At 40.5% G+C, this 19,917-nt stretch overlaps 1 protein-coding gene across 1 annotated transcript in view; it reads left to right on the forward strand.

Annotated features, from left to right (window-relative positions):
* LOC115511752 (teneurin-3) overlaps positions 1-19,917 on the forward strand; it is a 194,696-nt gene that overhangs the window by 130,796 nt on the left and 43,983 nt on the right. Inside the window, exons 14-18 of the mRNA XM_032593054.1 lie at positions 469-730; positions 6,804-7,071; positions 8,870-9,013; positions 13,332-13,581; positions 14,413-14,433. Of these exons, the coding sequence (XP_032448945.1) occupies positions 469-730; positions 6,804-7,071; positions 8,870-9,013; positions 13,332-13,581; positions 14,413-14,433 (945 nt within the window). The remainder of the gene's footprint in view (positions 1-468; positions 731-6,803; positions 7,072-8,869; positions 9,014-13,331; positions 13,582-14,412; positions 14,434-19,917) is intronic.

Genomic DNA, 19,917 nt, shown 5'->3' on the forward strand with positions numbered 1-19,917 from the left:
GAGATCGTGACCTGGCTGAAGTCGGACGCTTAACCGACTGCGCCACCCAGGCGCCCCCAAAAAAATTTTTTTAAATAAGGATAAATAAAAATAAAAAAGTTGAGCTCATTTACCAAGACGTGGTAACAGTGTTGTGATTTTGTAGAATTTTCTTTGTCTTAGAAGGTTCCTGTTGAAATATTTCGAAGTGATATTTCATAAGCTCAGATGGTTCTGAAAAAAAGAGTAGATGGGTAGACAGATAAAGCAGATACGGGAAAATGTTAATGAATTGGTAAGTCTAAGTAAAGGGTATATGGGTGTTCATTGTATAATTATTTGCATACTCTTGTAGATTTGAAACCCTATGATATAAAAGTTGGGGGGAAATCGGCTGTCTTTATAAAGCATATTTATTGATGCAGTTGAGTGTTGTTGGAAGCTGTATGGGATCCAGATAATTCACTGAGCAATCTTGTTTTTTCTTAGGTTTGACCTGGTGGCAAATGGAGGGGCTTCCCTGACTTTGGTATTTGAACGATCCCCATTCCTCACTCAGTATCATACGGTGTGGATTCCGTGGAATGTCTTTTATGTGATGGATACCCTAGTCATGAAGAAGGAAGAGAATGACATTCCCAGCTGTGATCTGAGTGGATTTGTGAGGCCAAATCCTATCATCGTGTCCTCTCCTTTATCCACCTTTTTCAGATCATCTCCTGAAGACAGCCCTATTATTCCCGAAACACAGGTAGAATATTCTAGCAGGCAGTCCTTTTTAAGGAAACCGTTTTTCAGATCGTGCAGTGTCCCAAGAATCTTTAAAAAGGGTTGCAGAATTCCAGCACTATCCTAAATATTCTGTAGAATGAAACATAGAATGTGGGGGATGTGTGTGTGTGTGTGTGTGTGTGTGTGTGTGTGTGTGTGTTAGAATATATAACACTGTAGTAGGATATCTAGTTATTTCTTAAAGATCTATTCAAAATAGTTTTTTGTTCAGGCTATACTATATGTGTATATATTTACTGGTTGTAGCCAAATAGAAAAACAGCTTAAACTCAACTAGCTGATAACGTCTTTGCTCATGCACTCACTGGAAAAAGCTTTTGGTACCTGTATGTTCCTGACCTCCTGGTAGACACGGTAACAATTAATTATGGTCATTATTCTCAGTAACTTAATGTTTTATTATAATTGTAAGTAAAAAATGTTTCAGAAGAGATGACTTTTTGATTTTTAGCAGCAAATATTTATTAATTGTCGCAAGATATTTTTACCTAAAAAGCTTGATATTAGGTCTTAAGTTCTAATAATTTATAGCACAGCCTATTCTCCTCAGGAAAAAAAGAAAACTAACTTTTAAAAAAATAGCCATACTGGGGCGCCTGGGTGGCGCAGTCGGTTAAGCGTCCGACTTCAACCAGGTCGCGATCTCGCGGTCCGCGGGTTCGAGCCCCGCGTCAGGCTCTGGGCTGACGGCTCAGAGCCTGGAGCCTGCTTCTGATTCTGTGTCTCCCTCTCTCTCTGCCCCTCCCCCGTTCATGCTCTGTCTCTCTCTGTCTCAAAAATAAATAAACGTTAAAAAAAAAAATTAAAAAAAAAAAATAGCCATACTGTCACTATTCCTTTTATCTACTGAAATATCTGGAGATTTTTTTCCTTCCTATTTGTTTTCAGTTAAAAATAATTTTGGGGGGCACCTGGGTGGCTCAGTCGGTTGAGCATCCGACTTCGGCTCGGGTCATGATCTCATGGTTCGTGCGTCTGAGCCCCACATCGGGCTCTGTGCTGACAGCTCGGAGCCTGGAGCCTGCTTTGGGTTCTGTGTCTCCCTCTCTCTCTGCCCCTCTGTCTCTCTCTGTCTCTCAAAAATGAATAAATGTTAAAAACAATTTTTTTTAGATAATAATAATTTTCAGTTTGGGGCACCTGGGTGGCTCGGTTGGTTGAGCGTCCAACTCTTGACTTCGGCTCTGGTCATGATCCCAGGTCTCTGGGATTGAATCCCACACAAGGGCTCTGTGCTGATAGTGTGGATCCTGCTTGGGATTCGTTCTCCCTCTCTCTCTGCCCCTCCCTTATAGACTGACTCTCTCTCTGTCTCTCTCTCTCTCTCAAAAGTAAATAAATAAATGCTTTTTAAAAGGAAATAACTTTGAGGTTTTAAAGATAGGACATTAGGTACAATAATAATGGAATTTATTCATAAATAGCCAAGTAAAAATATGTGGTCTGTAAAGTAACAGCAGCACATAGCTGCTTTGTCACATTCATTCTTCGAGTGTTTATTGAACACCTGTTCTGCACCAGGCGGTGTTAGAATGGAATGAAGCAGTAAGCCAATCAGATGAATGCCTGCCCTCAGGGAGCTTGCCAGCTAAAAGGGGGGAGAGACAACAAACAGACAAATGTATGTCAGGTTATGAATAAGACTCATTTTTCAAAGGTAAAACAGGGTAAAACGGATCGGGGTGCCATTTTACGAAGGGTGGTCCGGGAGGATCTCCTTGATAAGTTGATATTTCAGCAGAAACTTTAAGAAAGTGAAAGAGTAGATAGAAGGGTCTTCCAGACAGCGTAAGGAGCAAGGTCAGAAGCTCCGGGGGGAGAGCATGCTTGGCCTATTCACAGAACGGCAAAGAGGCCAGCGGGTAGGGCTTGAGTGAAGGAGTGACGCCCAAACCCGGAGTCATTGAAGATGATGGCACGGTTAAGGACCGTGTGTGTACTTTGAGTCATTGGAAGCTGTTGGAAGCTTTAGAGTAGAGCAGTAACAGTTGCTGATTTCCTTCTTAAAAGGATCACTGTAGGGGCGCCTGGGTGGCTCAGTCGGTTAAGAGTCCGACTTCGGCTCAGGTCACGATCTCACGGTCCGTGAGTTCAAGCCCCGCGTCGGGCTCTGGGCTGATGGCTCAGAGCCTGGAGCCTGCTTCCGATTCTGTGTCTCCCTCTCTCTCTGCCCCTCCCCCGTTCATGCTCTGTCTCTCTCTGTCTCAAAAATAAATAAAAAACATTAAAAAAACATTTTTTTTAAATAAAAAAAAAAAAGGATCACTGTAATTGCTACACTAAGAATATTTTATACTGGGGAAAGGTTCAAATAAGGAGACCAGGTGGGAGACAGTCTCAGTAAGTAGGAGAAATGATGGTGGCTTGAACAAAGGTGCTTAGGGTGGAAGGTGTAAGGAGGGGACATGTACGAGCAGAGTCCAGGGGAGAGGTTGGAAGGAAAGATATTAAACCTGGGGGTCATCAGTGTTACGGATGAACATAAAGCATAGGATGAGAAAGAACCCCCAGGGAGGGAGTACAGATAGAGAGCAGAGGAGATGAGCCGAGAAGGTCCAGGATAACAGGTAAGGAGAACTCTCACAGGCAACTATGATGCAGAAGAGACCCCTGGATGATATGCTGCGTAACCAGGCCGACTTTGGGCTGAAGCTTTTATTAGAAATTCACTGTAGCCTTATGCACTGTAGTGTTTCCTCCCAGGGGTCATCGTGTAGTCAGGCTGAGCTCCTTGCCAGGCCTTAAATAGATTTAACCTTGAAGCAGTGTCTGTCTGTCTATAGGGGGCAAACTTTCAGCAAACCGAGTCACTGAAATGGGTTGCAGGTAGTCAACAGTTGCAAGAATACATGAAGGGTTCTTCTCCCCATTCCATCAAACAGTCAACCAACATTTGGTAGAAATTTACTGAGAGCCTAATGTGTACCTGGTACTCTACTAGGATAAAAAGATTAGTAAGGCATGGCTCTTGCCACTCTAAAGTGTGATCGAGATTTGAAAGAAGAACTCTAAAAGTTCAAGAGGGGTCCATTCCTAAAGAAGCCAAAAAAAAGCATCACTGAGGAGGTTGACCTTCAAAAGAGGGAAAGGATATTCCAGATGGAAGAAAATGTGTAAGCAACCACATGGTGATAAAACCAAATAATGTCATATTAGAGCTGATGGACCATTTAAATGTAGGGCATATAAAGGGAAAGCCTGAGGCCAGGTTATCATACAGTGGAGACCTTGAATTCTTTAGGCAATATGGAACCGGGGAGCCCATGGCATTTTTCCAGATTTCTCTAACGCTAACTCAAGTGACAAAACGTGTAATTGCTAGAAGGAAACAGACGAATCGGTGAACTGACTAGTGTTCGCTGTATTTCCATGCACGTCCAGCACTGAGACGGAGAGGTGCCCAACATGCACAATGGCACTAGAGAAGAGGAAGCAGATGAGACTGAGATTTGGAAGGTAGAAGTGACAGGATGTATTTCTTTTCTTTTTTTTTTTTTTTTGACTGGATAAATAATTTTATTTATTTATTATAAAATACTCATTAATTTATTATCAAACAAAATAATAACAATAACAAAATTAGAGAAAGTAAGCCTTCGTGTTTGTAATTTTACTCCGTTTTTTCCATTTTATTGCGCTTTCTAACTGAATATGTAATGGGGTGAAGAATGAGGCTTACAGATCAGACAGCTGGTTAAAAAAAAAAAATAGGCTTAATGGTTTATTTTTTCCACTCTGGCTAGATTTACTTTTCCCTCTAATGCAAAATAACATGGTCAAGTTCAATTACATAGGAGAAACACATGTTTTAATGAATCAAATTACAGATATTTGTTCCATGGAAGTAGGTTAATGATGACAAAGATAGTAATCAATTATTAAGATAAGAATAACACATGATATCTTGAATTAGAGACGCAGCCTCTAGAAGACCACAGGAAATATATATTAATTAAGGAAAGGACTGCCTTACGTATAGAAAACCTACCAGATTTATGAGAAATTATTTTGGAAATAAGAGGAAACAAATTATATGCCTTAGGGTTCGATCACTTACATTTTCAGAGCCATTCAAGAGTCACAGAATCTATTTTTCAAGCTCACCCATTGGTATTTCACCCCAAAGATAGAAGAACAATGAGTTCTATTTCCATTATACATCCTGTAGCCTACAGCCACACAACAATGCTGTCGATCTTAAACGTAATGGTCTCCCTGAGTCTAACAAAGCTCTGGAAAGTTTCTGTATGTCCGTAAACTATTTTGCCCGAGACAGTCCGTGGCCGGAATCCGTTGGCGTAGTTGGGAAGGAAAACCCCACTTGTAATAAATAGGAACAATATCTGTGAGAGCGTAGCGATGCCTTCTTGATCCACTAAATTGCCTCACCTCTCTCTTCATGCCAACACTGGCTCACGGGCCAGCATGGAAGCTTGCTTAGCCCACTCTTGTGTGCTGCTTGCTTACACTGAAACTGACCACCACAACCTCACTGTCGTGGGTTCCACTTAAGTCGTTAAAACTCAGAGGTGACAGCTAAGCATGAATCCTAGCTGCTCCGCACGAGAGGAGCTAAATGCCACTGACCACTGGATCGCCGTTCTGAGATTTTTCTAACACAATCAGATAGTCCTTTCTGTCTGAACAAAGAAGCTTGATAGGACAATATGAGGAAAGCTTTGCAAGTGTTAACTTAATTCTTAGTAGAGAAAGCGTTGACTTCCTGGTGCGGATCCTTGAGCATAAATGGCCTTGTGCACTTTGCAGTATGTGTCTTGTGGTGAACCTGGGGAGAGTGATCATTAGTGACCAACCTAATCGGTGCTTCCTAATTAGCATCTGAACCCTCTGGAAAGATTTTACACACGACGTAAAATATATGTTCAAAACAATTAATGTTTCGGCCTATGTCGGTATGCCTTTGTTAGCATTCATGGAGCCAGTCACATCGATGGGGTAGGCTGGAGGGTTGAGAATGTGATTTTTACGAGTTTGTAAAGGAGATCATTCGTAGGCGGGTGGTTATTTTAACTTTTTACAGTCCAGCTTCAACTCGAAAAGGATACGTTGAGTGTCTTGCCTGTGCGTTCAGTAACGCATTAGTTGTCCTCCAGGGAGAAATTCATGCAGCTCCGAAATACCAGTCCATCCACCATCCTATCAAAAGTCAGTGGTGAGTCCTCACTCAGTGTTTAATCACAAGGACTTGCTATCGTTCTGTTACCTTTCCACATGGATGTGGAATTTGCTACAATTTAACCCAAACGAATTGGTCTTGTTTTGTTGTCACTCCCGTCTTTCTAGGCTGTGACCAGTCAGCTGCCGAGGCTACAGGCCCAGGTTGCGTCCCTAAATGAGCCAGCTGGCGTAGGCCAGATCTTTGGCCTAGACCACGTCCCTGCGCTAGGCCAGCCATCTTACAAATGTCTGCTCTAATTCTCCAGGGTGATGGGGGTGAAAGATGGGTTAGTGAGAATCGGCTGTGACTATAGGCCGACAAGTCAGTGCATGTCAGCCCGATGGAGCAGTTATAGTGACTTCCGTGTGAGGAATGGCACCTGAGGTATGATTAACTCAAAATAAATGAGAGGAAGCTTTTAGGAGGAGAGAAATTGGGCGGGCGGCAGAGTTATTTATAATTATTGAATGAAGTCACAGCTCAAATGTGTATTTGCGAAGAGCGACTCTTTGATGTCTTATTTTAGTTGTTCGTCTCAATTCTGTGGAATCTCTTTTTTTTTTTTAATTTTTTTTCTTTTAACATTTATTTATTTTTGGGACAGAGAGAGACAGAGCATGAACGGGGGAGGGGCAGAGAGAGAGGGAGACACAGAATCCGAAACAGGCTCCAGGCTCTGAGCCGTCAGCACAGAGCCCAACACGGGGCTCGAACTCACAAGACGGCGAGATCGTGACCTGAGCCGAAGTCGGACGCCCAACCGACTGAGCCACCCAGGCGCCCCTGTGGAATCTCTTTTACCTAATAGTTATCCACGATCGCAGTTTTAAGCTTCCGCTTTTTTCATCCCTAGGTACTCCATGAAGAAACTACAATTCCAGGAACAGATCTGAAACTTTCCTACTTGAGTTCCAGAGCTGCAGGCTATAAGTCAGTTCTCAAGATCACCATGACCCAGTCTGTTATACCATTTAATTTAATGAAGGTTCACCTCATGGTGGCTGTCGTCGGAAGACTCTTCCAGAAGTGGTTTCCTGCCTCACCAAACTTGGCCTATACTTTTATATGGGATAAAACAGATGCGTATAATCAAAAGGTCTATGGTCTATCTGAAGCTGTTGGTAAGTTCCTTATCAATGTATTTTCAGCCAAAAAAAAAAAATTATCTTAAATCCAGAACTAATATGATATTATCTTGAGGTCAGAACTAACAAATCACCCACGAAAATCAATGGATAAACATATGGGAAGGCAGTAAGATTGACCGTGGGGAGTTCTAAGCTGGTTGGTTGAGACCTACCATGGGAAAAGGGAGTGTATTTCCATATGATGAGACAGCATCCCTTTTTTCCGGCTGAAATTATACATTAGAAAATGTTATGAGGGGCGCCTGGGCGGCTCAGTCAGTTGAGCGGCCGACTTCGGCTCAGGTCATGATCTCACGGTCTGTGAGTTCAAGCCCTGCGTTGGGCTCTGTGCTGACGGCTCAGAGCCTGGAGCCTGTTTCGGATTCTGTGTCTCCCTCTCTCTGACCCTCCCCCGTTCATGTTCTGTCTCTCTCTGTCTCAAAAATAAATAAACGTTAAAAAAAAAATTAAAAAAAAAAAAGAAAGAAAATGTTCTGAATGACAATCCACGGTGTCCCATCCTTTTCTCCCATGCTCTCCTTCCTTACTGTTCTCCTTCCTTTTCTCGTTTTTTTTTTCCTTACACTTTGTCTCCATAGCTTTCCTTATCCTTTTTGATGTTTTCCGTATCTGACAATTAGGGTGGTTTCAGCTCACAAGGGTATTTGAGAGGATATAGACAATATTTGTGTTCAGAAATTATCTCAGATCTTTTGACTAGAAGGAGTCAATTCAGTGCAATGACATTCTTAAAACATCAGGTAAAAAGAGGTTAGAGTGGAAGAGGGCCAAAGCATAAGAGACTCTTAAAAACTGAGAACAAACTGAGGGTTGATGGGGGGTGGGAGGGAGGGGAGGGCGGGTGATGGGTATTGAGGAGGGCACCTTTTGGGATGAGCACTGGGTGTTGTATGGAAACCAATTTGACAATAAACTTCTTATATTGAAAAAAATAATAATAAAAAATAAAACATCGGGTAAACCAGTTGTTTCACTGAATGATGGGACAGTGTGAGCAAAGATTGATGTGAAGAAATGTATGTATGGTATAGCTTCACACTCAACCCAAGAACAGCAACAACCGATGAATGCTTTTTGTTCTACCAGTTTTTACCTGAGAATATTCTTATTCTGGAATTAATATATACCTTGGGCTTGAATTCGTTCAATCAGATAATTACCACTTCTCCCGCTGCTTTGTTCTAAAATTTAAAACCCATGTTCCATTGTGACTCTGAATCTTCTCATTTGTGATTTGTTCACATTAATCTACTGCTGGTGTTATTGTTCATTTCTGATAGTAACGTGAATATGATGCCATAATCAGACTATCTTTTTTGCTATATTGAACCTTACTTATTGTAAATGTCTTCCACAACTGAATACTCGTGGAAACTACACCGCTATAATTATTCAGATGGAAAATGTAATTTTTAAGCTGTTATCATCTGATCACCACCTGGGGCTGATTTGTCTGATCTGATTACTTAACCAGGTGCCCAGTCTGGTCTTCATTTTGTGCTGTGGACCCCTTGTGAAAAAGTGGTGTGAGGGGGGAAAAAAAATACTAATTTCCTATCAAGTCGATAGAAAAATAATACTTGAAGATCGCTTTTTTTTTAGAAAAATACCTTCTATGTGGCCAAAGCCTCTCACATAGAAATAAACGCTACTCATAAATGAGTAGAAATATAGTATTAGAACACGACTACGAAGGAAGACGTTTTATCAAAAACAGTACATTGCGTCTCTGCCTGTAGCTAAGATGAACTGTGATTTGTCTTGATTCCAGTTTCAGTTGGATATGAATACGAGTCATGTCTGGACTTGACTCTGTGGGAAAAGAGGACCGCCATTTTACAAGGCTATGAATTAGACGCTTCCAACATGGGTGGTTGGACATTAGATAAACATCATGTGTTGGACGTTCAGAATGGTAAGATCTTGTTCTCAGTTGATTTGCTTTCCTTCGGATGGATTAGATTGTGGCAACATTTCATCCCATGCATGCTGTAGGATTAGAAGTAGGAGAAAAGATATATGTTTCCGGGGCGCCTGGGTGGCTCAGTCGGTTGAGCGTCCGACTTCGGCTCAGGTCACGATCTCACGGTTCGTGAGTTCAAGCCCCACATCGGGCTCTGGGCTGATGGCTCAGAGCCTGGAGCCTACTTCCGATTCTGTGTCTCCCTCTCTCTCTGCCTCTCCCCTGTTCATGCTCTGTCTCTCTCTGTCCCAAAAATAAATAAACGTTAAAAAAAAATTTTTTTTTTGTTTTAAAATATGTTTCCAAGACCATAGAGGTCTGAAGTGGGAACTACCTAACATTCTTCTTGTGGACTTTGAAACGTTCGTATATTCATCACCAAAATAGTTTTCCCATTTGATTATAAATGACTTTAATGCTGCACTGAAAGTACTCAATGTGGTCGTCCCTACCACAGATTCTCTAGGAGTGTCTATATCTATAGTCAGTCCATGAGTTGATCCACAGTGCTTTAGGAAGGTTTACCAAAAAAGGAGTGGGAGGGGACTTTTTTAAAAGTAAAGAAAAAATAAAAATCCATGTACTTTCCCAAAATATTTCTCTTTTTTGGTAATTTTTTTAATGTTTGTTTTTTGGGAGAGAGAGAAACAGAGTGTGAGCCGGGAGAGGGGCAAAGAGAGAGGAAGACACGAAATCCGAAGCAGGCTCCAGTCTGTGAGCTGTCAGCACAGGGCCAACACGGGGCTTGAACTCACGAACCATGAGATCATGACCTGAGCTCAAGTCAGACTTCACTGACTGAGCCACCCAGGCGCCCCACCAAAACGTTTCTAACAGATCTTAATCCTTCAGTAGTCTGAGTATGTCGATTTTTATTTTCAGTTCTTAAATTGTATGTGAGAAAAAAAATTGTTCTCTTGCTCAAACTGGGTTCCTATACTCTTATTCAACTTTGTAAATATGAGGGAAAAAATACATGAATAATTTGAGAAAAGAGTATTCCTTATAGTAGGCCTTACACTATAGGTGAATATGCCCTGGAAAACCACGTATCAGATATCACAAACCAAAAGACCAGTTACTTGAGAAAATTTGACCAGCATAGTCTCATAAAGACTATCATTGATATTAAACAATTTCTGTTGTCCTCGCTGTGTGTCTAACATTTTGCCCACACGCCAGCTACAATCTCAGATAATTTATGGGCACTTTTCTAGAAAAGCTGAGCCTTCGTGCAACTTACTGTAGCCACCTGTCCTAAACCACATCGTTCTCATAACTCTCTACTCTCCCTTTGCAAATAGCCAGAGAAGGAGATGCCACAGTCTTGGAAAAATCATCGAGCTTTGACTTTGCAGAGGTTTTTGGAGGGTTCAGAATTTTGAACGGAGCATGTAATACAACTACGTGTTTATGATTAATGGTCACTTTTTCAGATTAACGTTACTTTGATACTTGTTCTTTTATTTAAAAAAAAAATTGTTGTTGGAGCCGGCGAGGGTGCATTTTCAGCTTCCGAATGTACTAAATCCAAAGTAGTTTCTAAGCCAGGCCTTGAGAACCCCGGTGCCTTACCTCTGGAAGAATATAGTACTGAGCAAACCAATAGTAAGAGGAAAACCACACCGGGAAGACCCTCCACGCCTTTCCTACTCAGCACCCACAGTGCCGAGCTCTGTCCCCATTCCAGCTTTGCCCTGGACGTCAGCTTGCCTCTCAGTGAGCACCCCGGAAGGTTCTTGGGGAGCAGAGCTGACGGCGAGTGCCACGTGTGGCACACGCGTGGGGAAAGCGAGACTCCCGACCAGAAGGCCGCTCCATATGTTCCCTCTAATCATCGGCGGTGCCTGGACCAGTGGTATTTCAGGCTGTGCCGAATGTGCTCGTGGCTGCTCTTGATTAAAGTCGGGGAAATCGTATTTCACGGAGTGTGACCGATTGCTGGATTCCTTCAGAAGTTTCTTTATAAACAAAACGGGGGGAGCCTCTCTAGAAACGTTTTAGTTATCGTGAGAATGTAAGGTGCGGTTCACCACCAGCTAGCCCCAGGATTTCACTAAGAAATCGTGAACCAGTAGCAAAGAGCTCCAGGAAAGGCCTTCCCATAACAGTGTAATCCAACACTGAGTACAGTACTCAGGTAGAGCTGAGAAAGTTGTAGATATTCTGTATATGTATATATAATAAAAATACACACACACACTTTCTCTACCGGCATAATATATGGTTCGCTTTTATGAAAATATCAGTTCCGATGTAAAAACTGGGCTACCCAAAATTCTGTCCTCCAAAAACTGCTATAAAGTATACACCGTATGTTGTTTTTAAATGTGTGTTAACCTAATTCCCGGGGTAAACCGATTGTGATTTCACATTTCATCCAAGAACAGTTTGACAAGTAGGGGCTTTTCAAAGTGACATGTGTCTCATTGAATAAACAAAGTGATTTGTAATCACGACAAGGTGGATGAGCTATGAACACATTTTAAAGAAGAAGAGAAGGCAAAAATGGAGACAGTGACAGGTGTTTGTGCAGACCTGGAACTTGAAAGTAAATATTCTAATGTTCGTGTTTTTGTTCTGTCATAATAGAGGAGAATCATGAAGGACCAGTCGTTTAAAGTAATGACTGAATAAATCAGGCTCAGCAGAGAAGTAGGCTGACTGGTGGGATTCTTTGGATGAAAATTACAGACGTGGCTCGTACAGGAAATGGTAGTTCCCTAATTGTCAAATAACGTAATCACAGAAAGAAGGATCTTAGGTATCACTAATGTCTTCTTTGAATATTTAAGGCAAAAGGCTTTTCATATGTTATTATGATCCAGCCTTATTTAGATTATTTTTCTTAAATTTGAATAAACCTGTTTTATCTTTCCTGATTTCTCTATGTAACTGTTCTGTGATTATTACATCACTCAAATAGCAGAGCATTCAAAAAGTAATCATAGAATCCACCTAAAAGCGTGCTGAGCTCTAAGAGGAACATAATGATTCTGATCTCTTCTCCACTTTAAAATTATCCCAGAGTGGGAGGAAAAAACACTTTCTCGTGTTTCCTGTTTGTTCTTTCTGGGGATTGATTCTTTTAACAGTGTATCTGCTAAAAAGTATAAGCGTTGGCTTGAAGAACCGCTTTGAAATAGAGAACGTTCAATAAACATATAATATGTACAACTTCCAAAGTCAAAATAGCAGGTGGTTTATACAGATAATAACACACTGAGAAGCATCATGAAATATGTATGGAGTGATAACAGCTGACCGTCCAGTATACATCAGACCAAAATGAAACCATTGATCTGATCTATATATGATAATGGTAAAGGAATAAGATAAGAATCTCAACTCAAATCTAGTTTCTAACTATGAAAATGTTTAATATTCATTCGGGATTTTGTCTCAGATTTTCATTGAAGACCATAATGGAGCAGACTGGCGTTTTGTCTTCTTAAAATTGTTGACACTTTCATGCCTTAAAGCAGAATTCTCTTTAAATAATAAATTGCCTCTCCGTAATAGTTTCGTTACGTTTGGAATTTTGAATTACTGAATGTGTGGGCATCCTCATGTCAGATCAGAGAATAACCAAGAATGTTCTTTGGTAGCGTAGCAGTATATAGGAGGTCTAATATATGCTTTCTAACTTTATTGTCTATAAAGTATGTTTAACTCTTTCAAAATCAGTGATCAACTCGGAAGAAATTCATATTTGTGGCACACAGTTTTTATTGGATTAATATATGATTTTTTTAACATCATTCGGCAGTTAGGCAAACTTGGTATTCCCTGAAGAACATTGTGTAGAGCATGGTTCCCAAACTTGGTTGCACGTTAGGATTGTCTGGAGGGTTTTTTAAAAGGCTGCCCCCCAGGCCAGTTAAATCGGAGTCTCTCGAGATGAGATCTGAGCATCAGTATTTTTTGTTAGCTCCCCAGTCCGTTCCAGTGTGCAACGACGTTTGAGAAGCACCGATGTTGACAGTTCGGGCTTTCCATTTTCCTTGTTGATCCTTTGTTTCTTTTACCAGCCCCTTCCTTAAATTCGCAACAGATCGCGATTTTTGTATATATCCTTTGTATTTTGTCACATAATGTTTTACACGAAGTGACTGAGTTCTTGTTTTGTTCTGTCCTCTGGAACTTTAAAGAAGAGTTTTCCCAGTCTGTATCTACAATGCACTGAAGTACAGTTAACTCTAGAGTGGGCGTGGTTACTTTGCATCTTTGTACTTTTTATCCCAAGAAAAATGCATTTTATGTCTTCTAGGTATACTGTACAAGGGAAATGGGGAGAACCAGTTTATCTCCCAACAGCCTCCGGTCGTCAGTAGCATCATGGGCAACGGCCGCAGGCGCAGCATCTCATGCCCGAGCTGCAATGGTCAAGCCGATGGCAATAAGCTATTGGCTCCAGTCGCGTTAGCTTGTGGGATCGATGGCAGTCTGTATGTAGGGGATTTCAACTACGTTCGCCGAATATTCCCTTCTGGAAACGTAACAAGCGTTTTGGAACTCAGGTATGTCTTTCCTTAATTGGGTTTTTTTTTTTTTTAAGATTTTATTTCTAAGTAATCTCTACACCCAATGTGGGGCTCAAACTTACAGCCCTGAGATCAAGAGTCGCATGCTCTACTGACCGAACCAGCCAGGCACCCCCTGCATTTGGGATTTTAACCAAAGCTAAGCATGCCTTTATTTTTTTTTAAGTGTTTAATCTGATGTACCAGTGTATTATTTAAGTATACCTTCCCCATGTTTAAAATTCTCCTTAGAAAGAAGTTAGATTCTTGGTTAAAGTTGGGAAAAGCACATATATACATACTATGCCATATAAAAGAGCATAGACTATAAAGTCACCCAAGATATAAAATGTCTCACTGATTCCAGGGAATTTTGTATGCTCTGATAGGATGGAACTATGATTTTCAAATCCCTTTAGAATAACCTCATGGTATAGGTCGTTAGCCTTTTATTTCACACCTGTTGAAATTTAAGAGAGAAAATATTTCCCTGCAGTATCAGAACATAATAGTAAATGAACTAAGGCTGTAACTTTCCAATAAGCAAGTTCACGAGTTGGGTTAACCCATTAGCTATAACACCAAGGGTGAAAGTAATAAATTGTTGCTTTGCGTTGTTCATTTAAGTGTGATGATGAAAATCATCCTATTCTGTAAATTATTTGCTAAGCCTTGGCCCACAAAGTTCATTTCCAGTGTTATTTCTGCTTAAGTTGGGGATTTTCCATACAAATGATTAAAATCTCAGTATGCAACTCATTATTATCTTTTAGAAACTTTTTCTAACTGTGCTTTTTTTTCCCACCTTTTTTATCTGCTTCCACCAAGAAATAAAGATTTTAGACATAGGTAAGCATCTTGCTGAAAGGTTACTATCTATTTTCAAATGTCCTTTTTGCACTTTGATGTGACTCTCTGACATTGTTTTCTAAGAATATTTCATCATGAGAGAGGAAACTCCGTATCACAGAACATCGAAGGAATTAAAACTACTTAAATGAGCCATTATCCTGCAGTATATTGTAAAGTATATTATGCAATATCATCTGAAAAGCTATTTTCAAATTGGTTAATAAAATTTGTCACAAAAAAATACCACAACGCACAGCTCTGTGTAAGAAAAATACTTCTCAATTTCAGTTACCAGCTCACTTAATCTAAGCCCTATTGAACAGAACAAAATTCAAAGCACAGTAGACGTTCGGGCAAGTTTAGGTTGACCAATAATCAGGGCAGATCCCGGTTTATTGGGCTCAAAGCTTATTCAATTTGGGGGATTCTGTTTAAGAAAAAGAATCTCAAAATAGTTTACTTTGACAGAGTTTTACAAACGTAAGATCATGTGTTGCCTGGGCCCTCGCTGGGCTTGGAAGGAACCCATACGAGAGAACCCTAACGCTTACGCTTTGTTAACTTTCTGGTAAATTCATCACTGTTGTAGTTTATATTTTCCCCAGCTAAGAGAGTTACTAGATTCGAGTTTTAAGAAGTACTGTTTTCACTGACACTCTTACGAAGGAAAAGACTTTCTTCAAAGCTAAGGAAGAGTATCAGCTCAGATGTTTTTCAAATTCTATTTGATATGTACACTTAGCTAGAGAAGGTAAAAGCTTGTGCATGGACACTGTTGACTGAAAAACTCTCCCCAGGACAACAAAAAAGGAAAAGGACAATACATTTTGAAGTAAAGCTCGCCAAAAAAAAAAAGCAAGCCATGTTGGACGTGCCGCATCTAGCTTGGCCACTATGATATCTAATGAAATGGTACCAGCGGGAAAAAGAAGTGATAGTTCCTGTGAGATCCTTGAGATGAATAAATCAACATAATCCCTTTAAACTGTGTTGTAGAGACTGACAAGTAGGAAATAAAAAACAAAGTTCTGCTGGAAGATGAGTAGCTGTTGAATATCAGTATGACCAGGCATGGTCCCACGACCTTTTCCCAAGACCCCCTTTTGATCGCGTGCTATCAGCTAATAGCCCGGTCACAAGCTCAGATTAACACTGCATTTCTTCGGACTGCTGCACCCGCATATCTCTGCTATTACAAACCACGGCAGAATATCAAAATTTTTCTGGCCTTGGCTTCTTGGTAACTGGAGGAGAGAGGAAAGACACCAACTAAATGTGAAAATGCTGCAGGCGATACAGAAAAAACTACCAAAGAGGCTACTTTTTAACAAACCAGCCTCTGTTCCATGCCAGACACAGGGCCAGATATTTTATGTACTTATTGCAGATCCACACAGTAGTCCTTTAGGATTACAGATGAGGCCACTGAGGCTCAAGGAGGTTACTTTTCTTCCCTAAGAAACATAACTGAGGGATGGGGAGCAGAGATTGGAACCACTCTGAACAGTGTGCATTCCATGGCACCACCGAGCTAGTGTTGATGTGTCCAAATGGCTGGGATTCTGTGGGATAATTACCTAGGTATATAAAAAGCTAAATTTATTTCGCAGTCATTTGACAAATTACGTAGAGCTATAATCTCTTTCTCTGGAAGAAAAGAGGCGAGAGCTACATTATTAACGGTACTTTATAATATGAGCTCATTACATACTAACTCATGGTGTTTGGCAGTGATACTCATTGTAATCCCTCTCTCATGATCCCCCTTCACCTTTCTCCTCTGTGTGTTATCCTGGCTAAATTTGAGCTTCTGCATTTCCCTTATGGCCCTGCATGTAAAAGACACTGGGTTTTATATTCATCCTTGCTAAGTCGGTGTTGACTGATCACTCACCGTGTACTAGGCACTTGGACAAATAGTAATACAAGAAAATCCATACTCTCAGAAGTCACAGTCTAGTAAGGGAGACAGGATATGTGTGTAACAGCCTAAGTGACATCCTCGGTATCATTCTTCGATGCTTCATTATATCCGTGGCTTGTACTGTGAGAGTAGTTCTGTTGAGGAAGAGATTACGGGGAGATACGGGTATGGTAAGGCAAAGTTCTCTGGTAGGTTGATATTTGACCGACATCTAAAAATGAAGTCTGTTTAAACAGAAAAACAGGAAGAAAGGAAGATAGTCATGAAGAAGTAATCTAGAACAAATGATGTTACTGGGGTTTATGAAAGGCATGAGTAAGACATGTTCTGAGAAGAATCCAATTTACGTGGGTGGAGCAGGGGATCCATGCTGGTAATAATGAGAGATACAGGTAGAAAGCCAGGTTAGGGTCAGATTGCTTAGGGCCTTGAGTGCTCTGAGGAGTTACTCTTCTGTCCTACAGGACAACAGAGACAGCGGGAAACCATTTTCTGATCTTGAACAAGATGGCGCCATACGCCAGTGGCCTCTGGGGAAGATGAATCTGATGTCAGTGTTTAGGATCAGTTAGAAAGCCGTCGCCTAAAACCATGAGATGCTAGGAACCTAAATTAGTATGGCTAGCAATGAAGGGAATCAACCCATAAAATAAAGAAAGGCAGAGAATGAACACACTGTATATGGGTGGTAAGGAAGAAGATGTAGAAAATATCCAAGGCCTTTGAGCCCAAGTCACCGATGAAATGACAAAAATAGGGATTCCATCTGTTTCATAATTAATTAATCAAAATTGGCTTCACAAAAGCAAGATATTTTGACTCACTGAAGCTACTCTATTCAGCTCAAAAAATTAAAACTCTTATCAGATACTTCTTTCTATTTGCCTACTAATGTCATCTTGCTCATCCTAGATGATAGGATCCTGCTGGCTTTCTCCTTATCCCCACTTTCACGGCTAACGTAACAGTCATGAAGCGCTTAGGAACAGATGATAGGAGGGGAAAGAAATTGTAAACTATGTCTAAAGACACAAAAATGAACAGTGTAGTCAGTTAATGATTAATGCATAAAAATGCATGCTTCTGGTCCTCTTACTATGTTTCCCACACTCATTAATTGGACTGATGGAGGAAATAATTAATAAAAATAGTGAATAACAAAATCAATGTAAAAAAACATAGGTTTCTTAATTTTAAAATTCAAAGTAATCCGTCATACCAAATGTAATAATACTGCCAGGATATTATATCAAGTAAAAGTCTCTGGCTAGACTTTAATGAATGAATAGATATAAATACTACTCAATCAACATATTAGATTTTTTACATAAATGGAAGCTTCTGAAATTCTTAACATTTAAGTTTCTCTTGGCTCTGCTAAACATTTCCCCCCGTGTTGTTTATAGTATTAGTTTGATAACAAACTCCTTTTGGAGGTAGTAAATTTTGGCTCATCCCTGTTCTAATTCTTTAAAATTCCAAAATAAAGGGACTTAAATTAGTTAACTAATACCAGCCAAGAGGTAATGAAACATGTAGGACTAAAAATCAACTTTGTGAATTTTATCTTACCAATTAAAAGATCAAAGAAGGTGCCAATCACAGGTCTGTGAACTTGAATCAATGAACGTTTAGATACAAAATTATAAAAGCTTGATTCAGCACTTCTTGACTTAATATGTAAAAATCAAACAGGCGCAGAAATACCACATCCCAAAACCCTGCTTGCAATCATCTAAACAGTCTTAGTTGCCAGAAAAGAGGCATTTGATTGTTCTACATAAGTATAATTTTTGCTTTTCTGTGTCCTAAAGGCTACGGCACAATTTCCAATAAAAAGATTAAAGTGCTAATGATCTCTGTTCTATAGCTTGTTCTTTGCAAATATTTCTCTAGTCTAAGAAGTTGCATTATGACAAAATGAATAAGCAAATCCAGGCTGCGCGTTCATGGGATGGGACCATGGGGAGGTCGGCTTAGGGATTGTGGTGATCTAGGCAATGCAGCGCGAGTCATCAAGGTGCAGTATACTAAAAGTTTCAACTTTGATTTTGCTGCTCTTAGTGAAAATCGTAATGTTATTTTCAGACTTTCTGAAATGAAAACCTTGATCAGTTGTACAAGAAGGCCATTAAACCTCTCCTGGTGAACAGAGATTCCCTCAAACCATGCATTTTGGGGGTTTTTTAATGTCAGTTTATTTTTTCAGAGAGGGAGAGAGACAGAGACAGAGAGCATGAGTCGGGGAGGGGTAGAGAGAGACACACACAGAATCTGAAGCAGGCTCCAGGCTCTGAGCTGTCAGCACAGAGCCCGACACAGGGTCGAACCCATAGACTGTGAGATCATGACCCGAGCCGAAGTCTGACGCTTAACCAACTGAGCCACCCCGGCACCCCAAGCCATACATTTTGTAAATCCCGCGCTCCAGCTACCAGCAGCCAAGCGCACTCAGTCATCGTAGCCTTACGTTGCCACATGAGACGTATTACTGACCTGAAAACTCACCACCCATTTGCACCCGCACACCAGCCTCTCCAGGGCTTTGGCTTTTCGGGAATTTGGAGCGCAAGTACTAACTCATTCTGTCAGAAAACTCTGCTTATGTCAGGTGTCCTTGAACCCCAGACCCATCCCATGTATTGTTCAGAGCTTCTCTGCCTCCAGTCAACTGAAAGTTTCCAAACTCACTTTTTCTTTTTCTTTTAGTGCTTTGGTCCTGCTCCCTCTCTTCCTTTGAAAGGGGCTGGGGTCCCAGAACCAGCTCTAATTTGCCATGCTAAGCTGCGCTGCAAGGAACTTACCCAGTTCTCATTTCCTACCATTCTGTGGGGAATGTTTCCAGAAGTAAACTCTCTTCTCCAGGGCCACATACTCCTCCACATTTGTTATTCTGGACAATGGAGTTGTGTGCAAAATTAGAGCTTTCATTTGGCAGACATTTTTAAAAACCGTCGACATATGTTGCTTGATTTAGAAATTTCTGTGCCTTCAAAGAAGGAGATGCTGTGGAACAGGAAATCCAAATATAAGCACCACTTTGGACATTCTCTTATTACTGTCCCACTGGAATAAAGCTGATGTCAATAAAGGCAAAGCGTAGGACTTTAATGTCCATTATTTTTGCACCAAGAAAACTTATGACCTGTAGCTCAAGGGGCCACCTCAAAAATCCGTTGTTTTATTCTCAGAATGAGGCACATCAAAACTCTGTATAATTTTTTTTATATCATTCTTTGTCAGGATCCTAAAGTTTTTATTCTCCTTTATTGTAAACTCATGATTTATATAGTTAAAATGGCTCAGTATTAAAATTCTCCCTTGTACGCTATTAAATGAAAAAGGCAAGATATAGAACAGCATGATGGCTTTTGTGCAAAAATATGTGCGCGTCTATAAATAGGTACCTCTTTTAGGGAGTATGCTTTTTAATCATGGAATATTGGAGATAAAAGGGGGTAAGGGAGAATCCCTCCACTATCCATTTTATATAGGTCTGGACAGTTTATAGTTATAAGTGGGTTAAGTGGACAGGGAGATCATGATCCAAGATTTGG

The sequence above is a fragment of the Lynx canadensis genome, chromosome B1, assembly GCF_007474595.2.
Source record: "Lynx canadensis isolate LIC74 chromosome B1, mLynCan4.pri.v2, whole genome shotgun sequence".
Taxonomy (NCBI): domain Eukaryota; kingdom Metazoa; phylum Chordata; class Mammalia; order Carnivora; family Felidae; genus Lynx; species Lynx canadensis.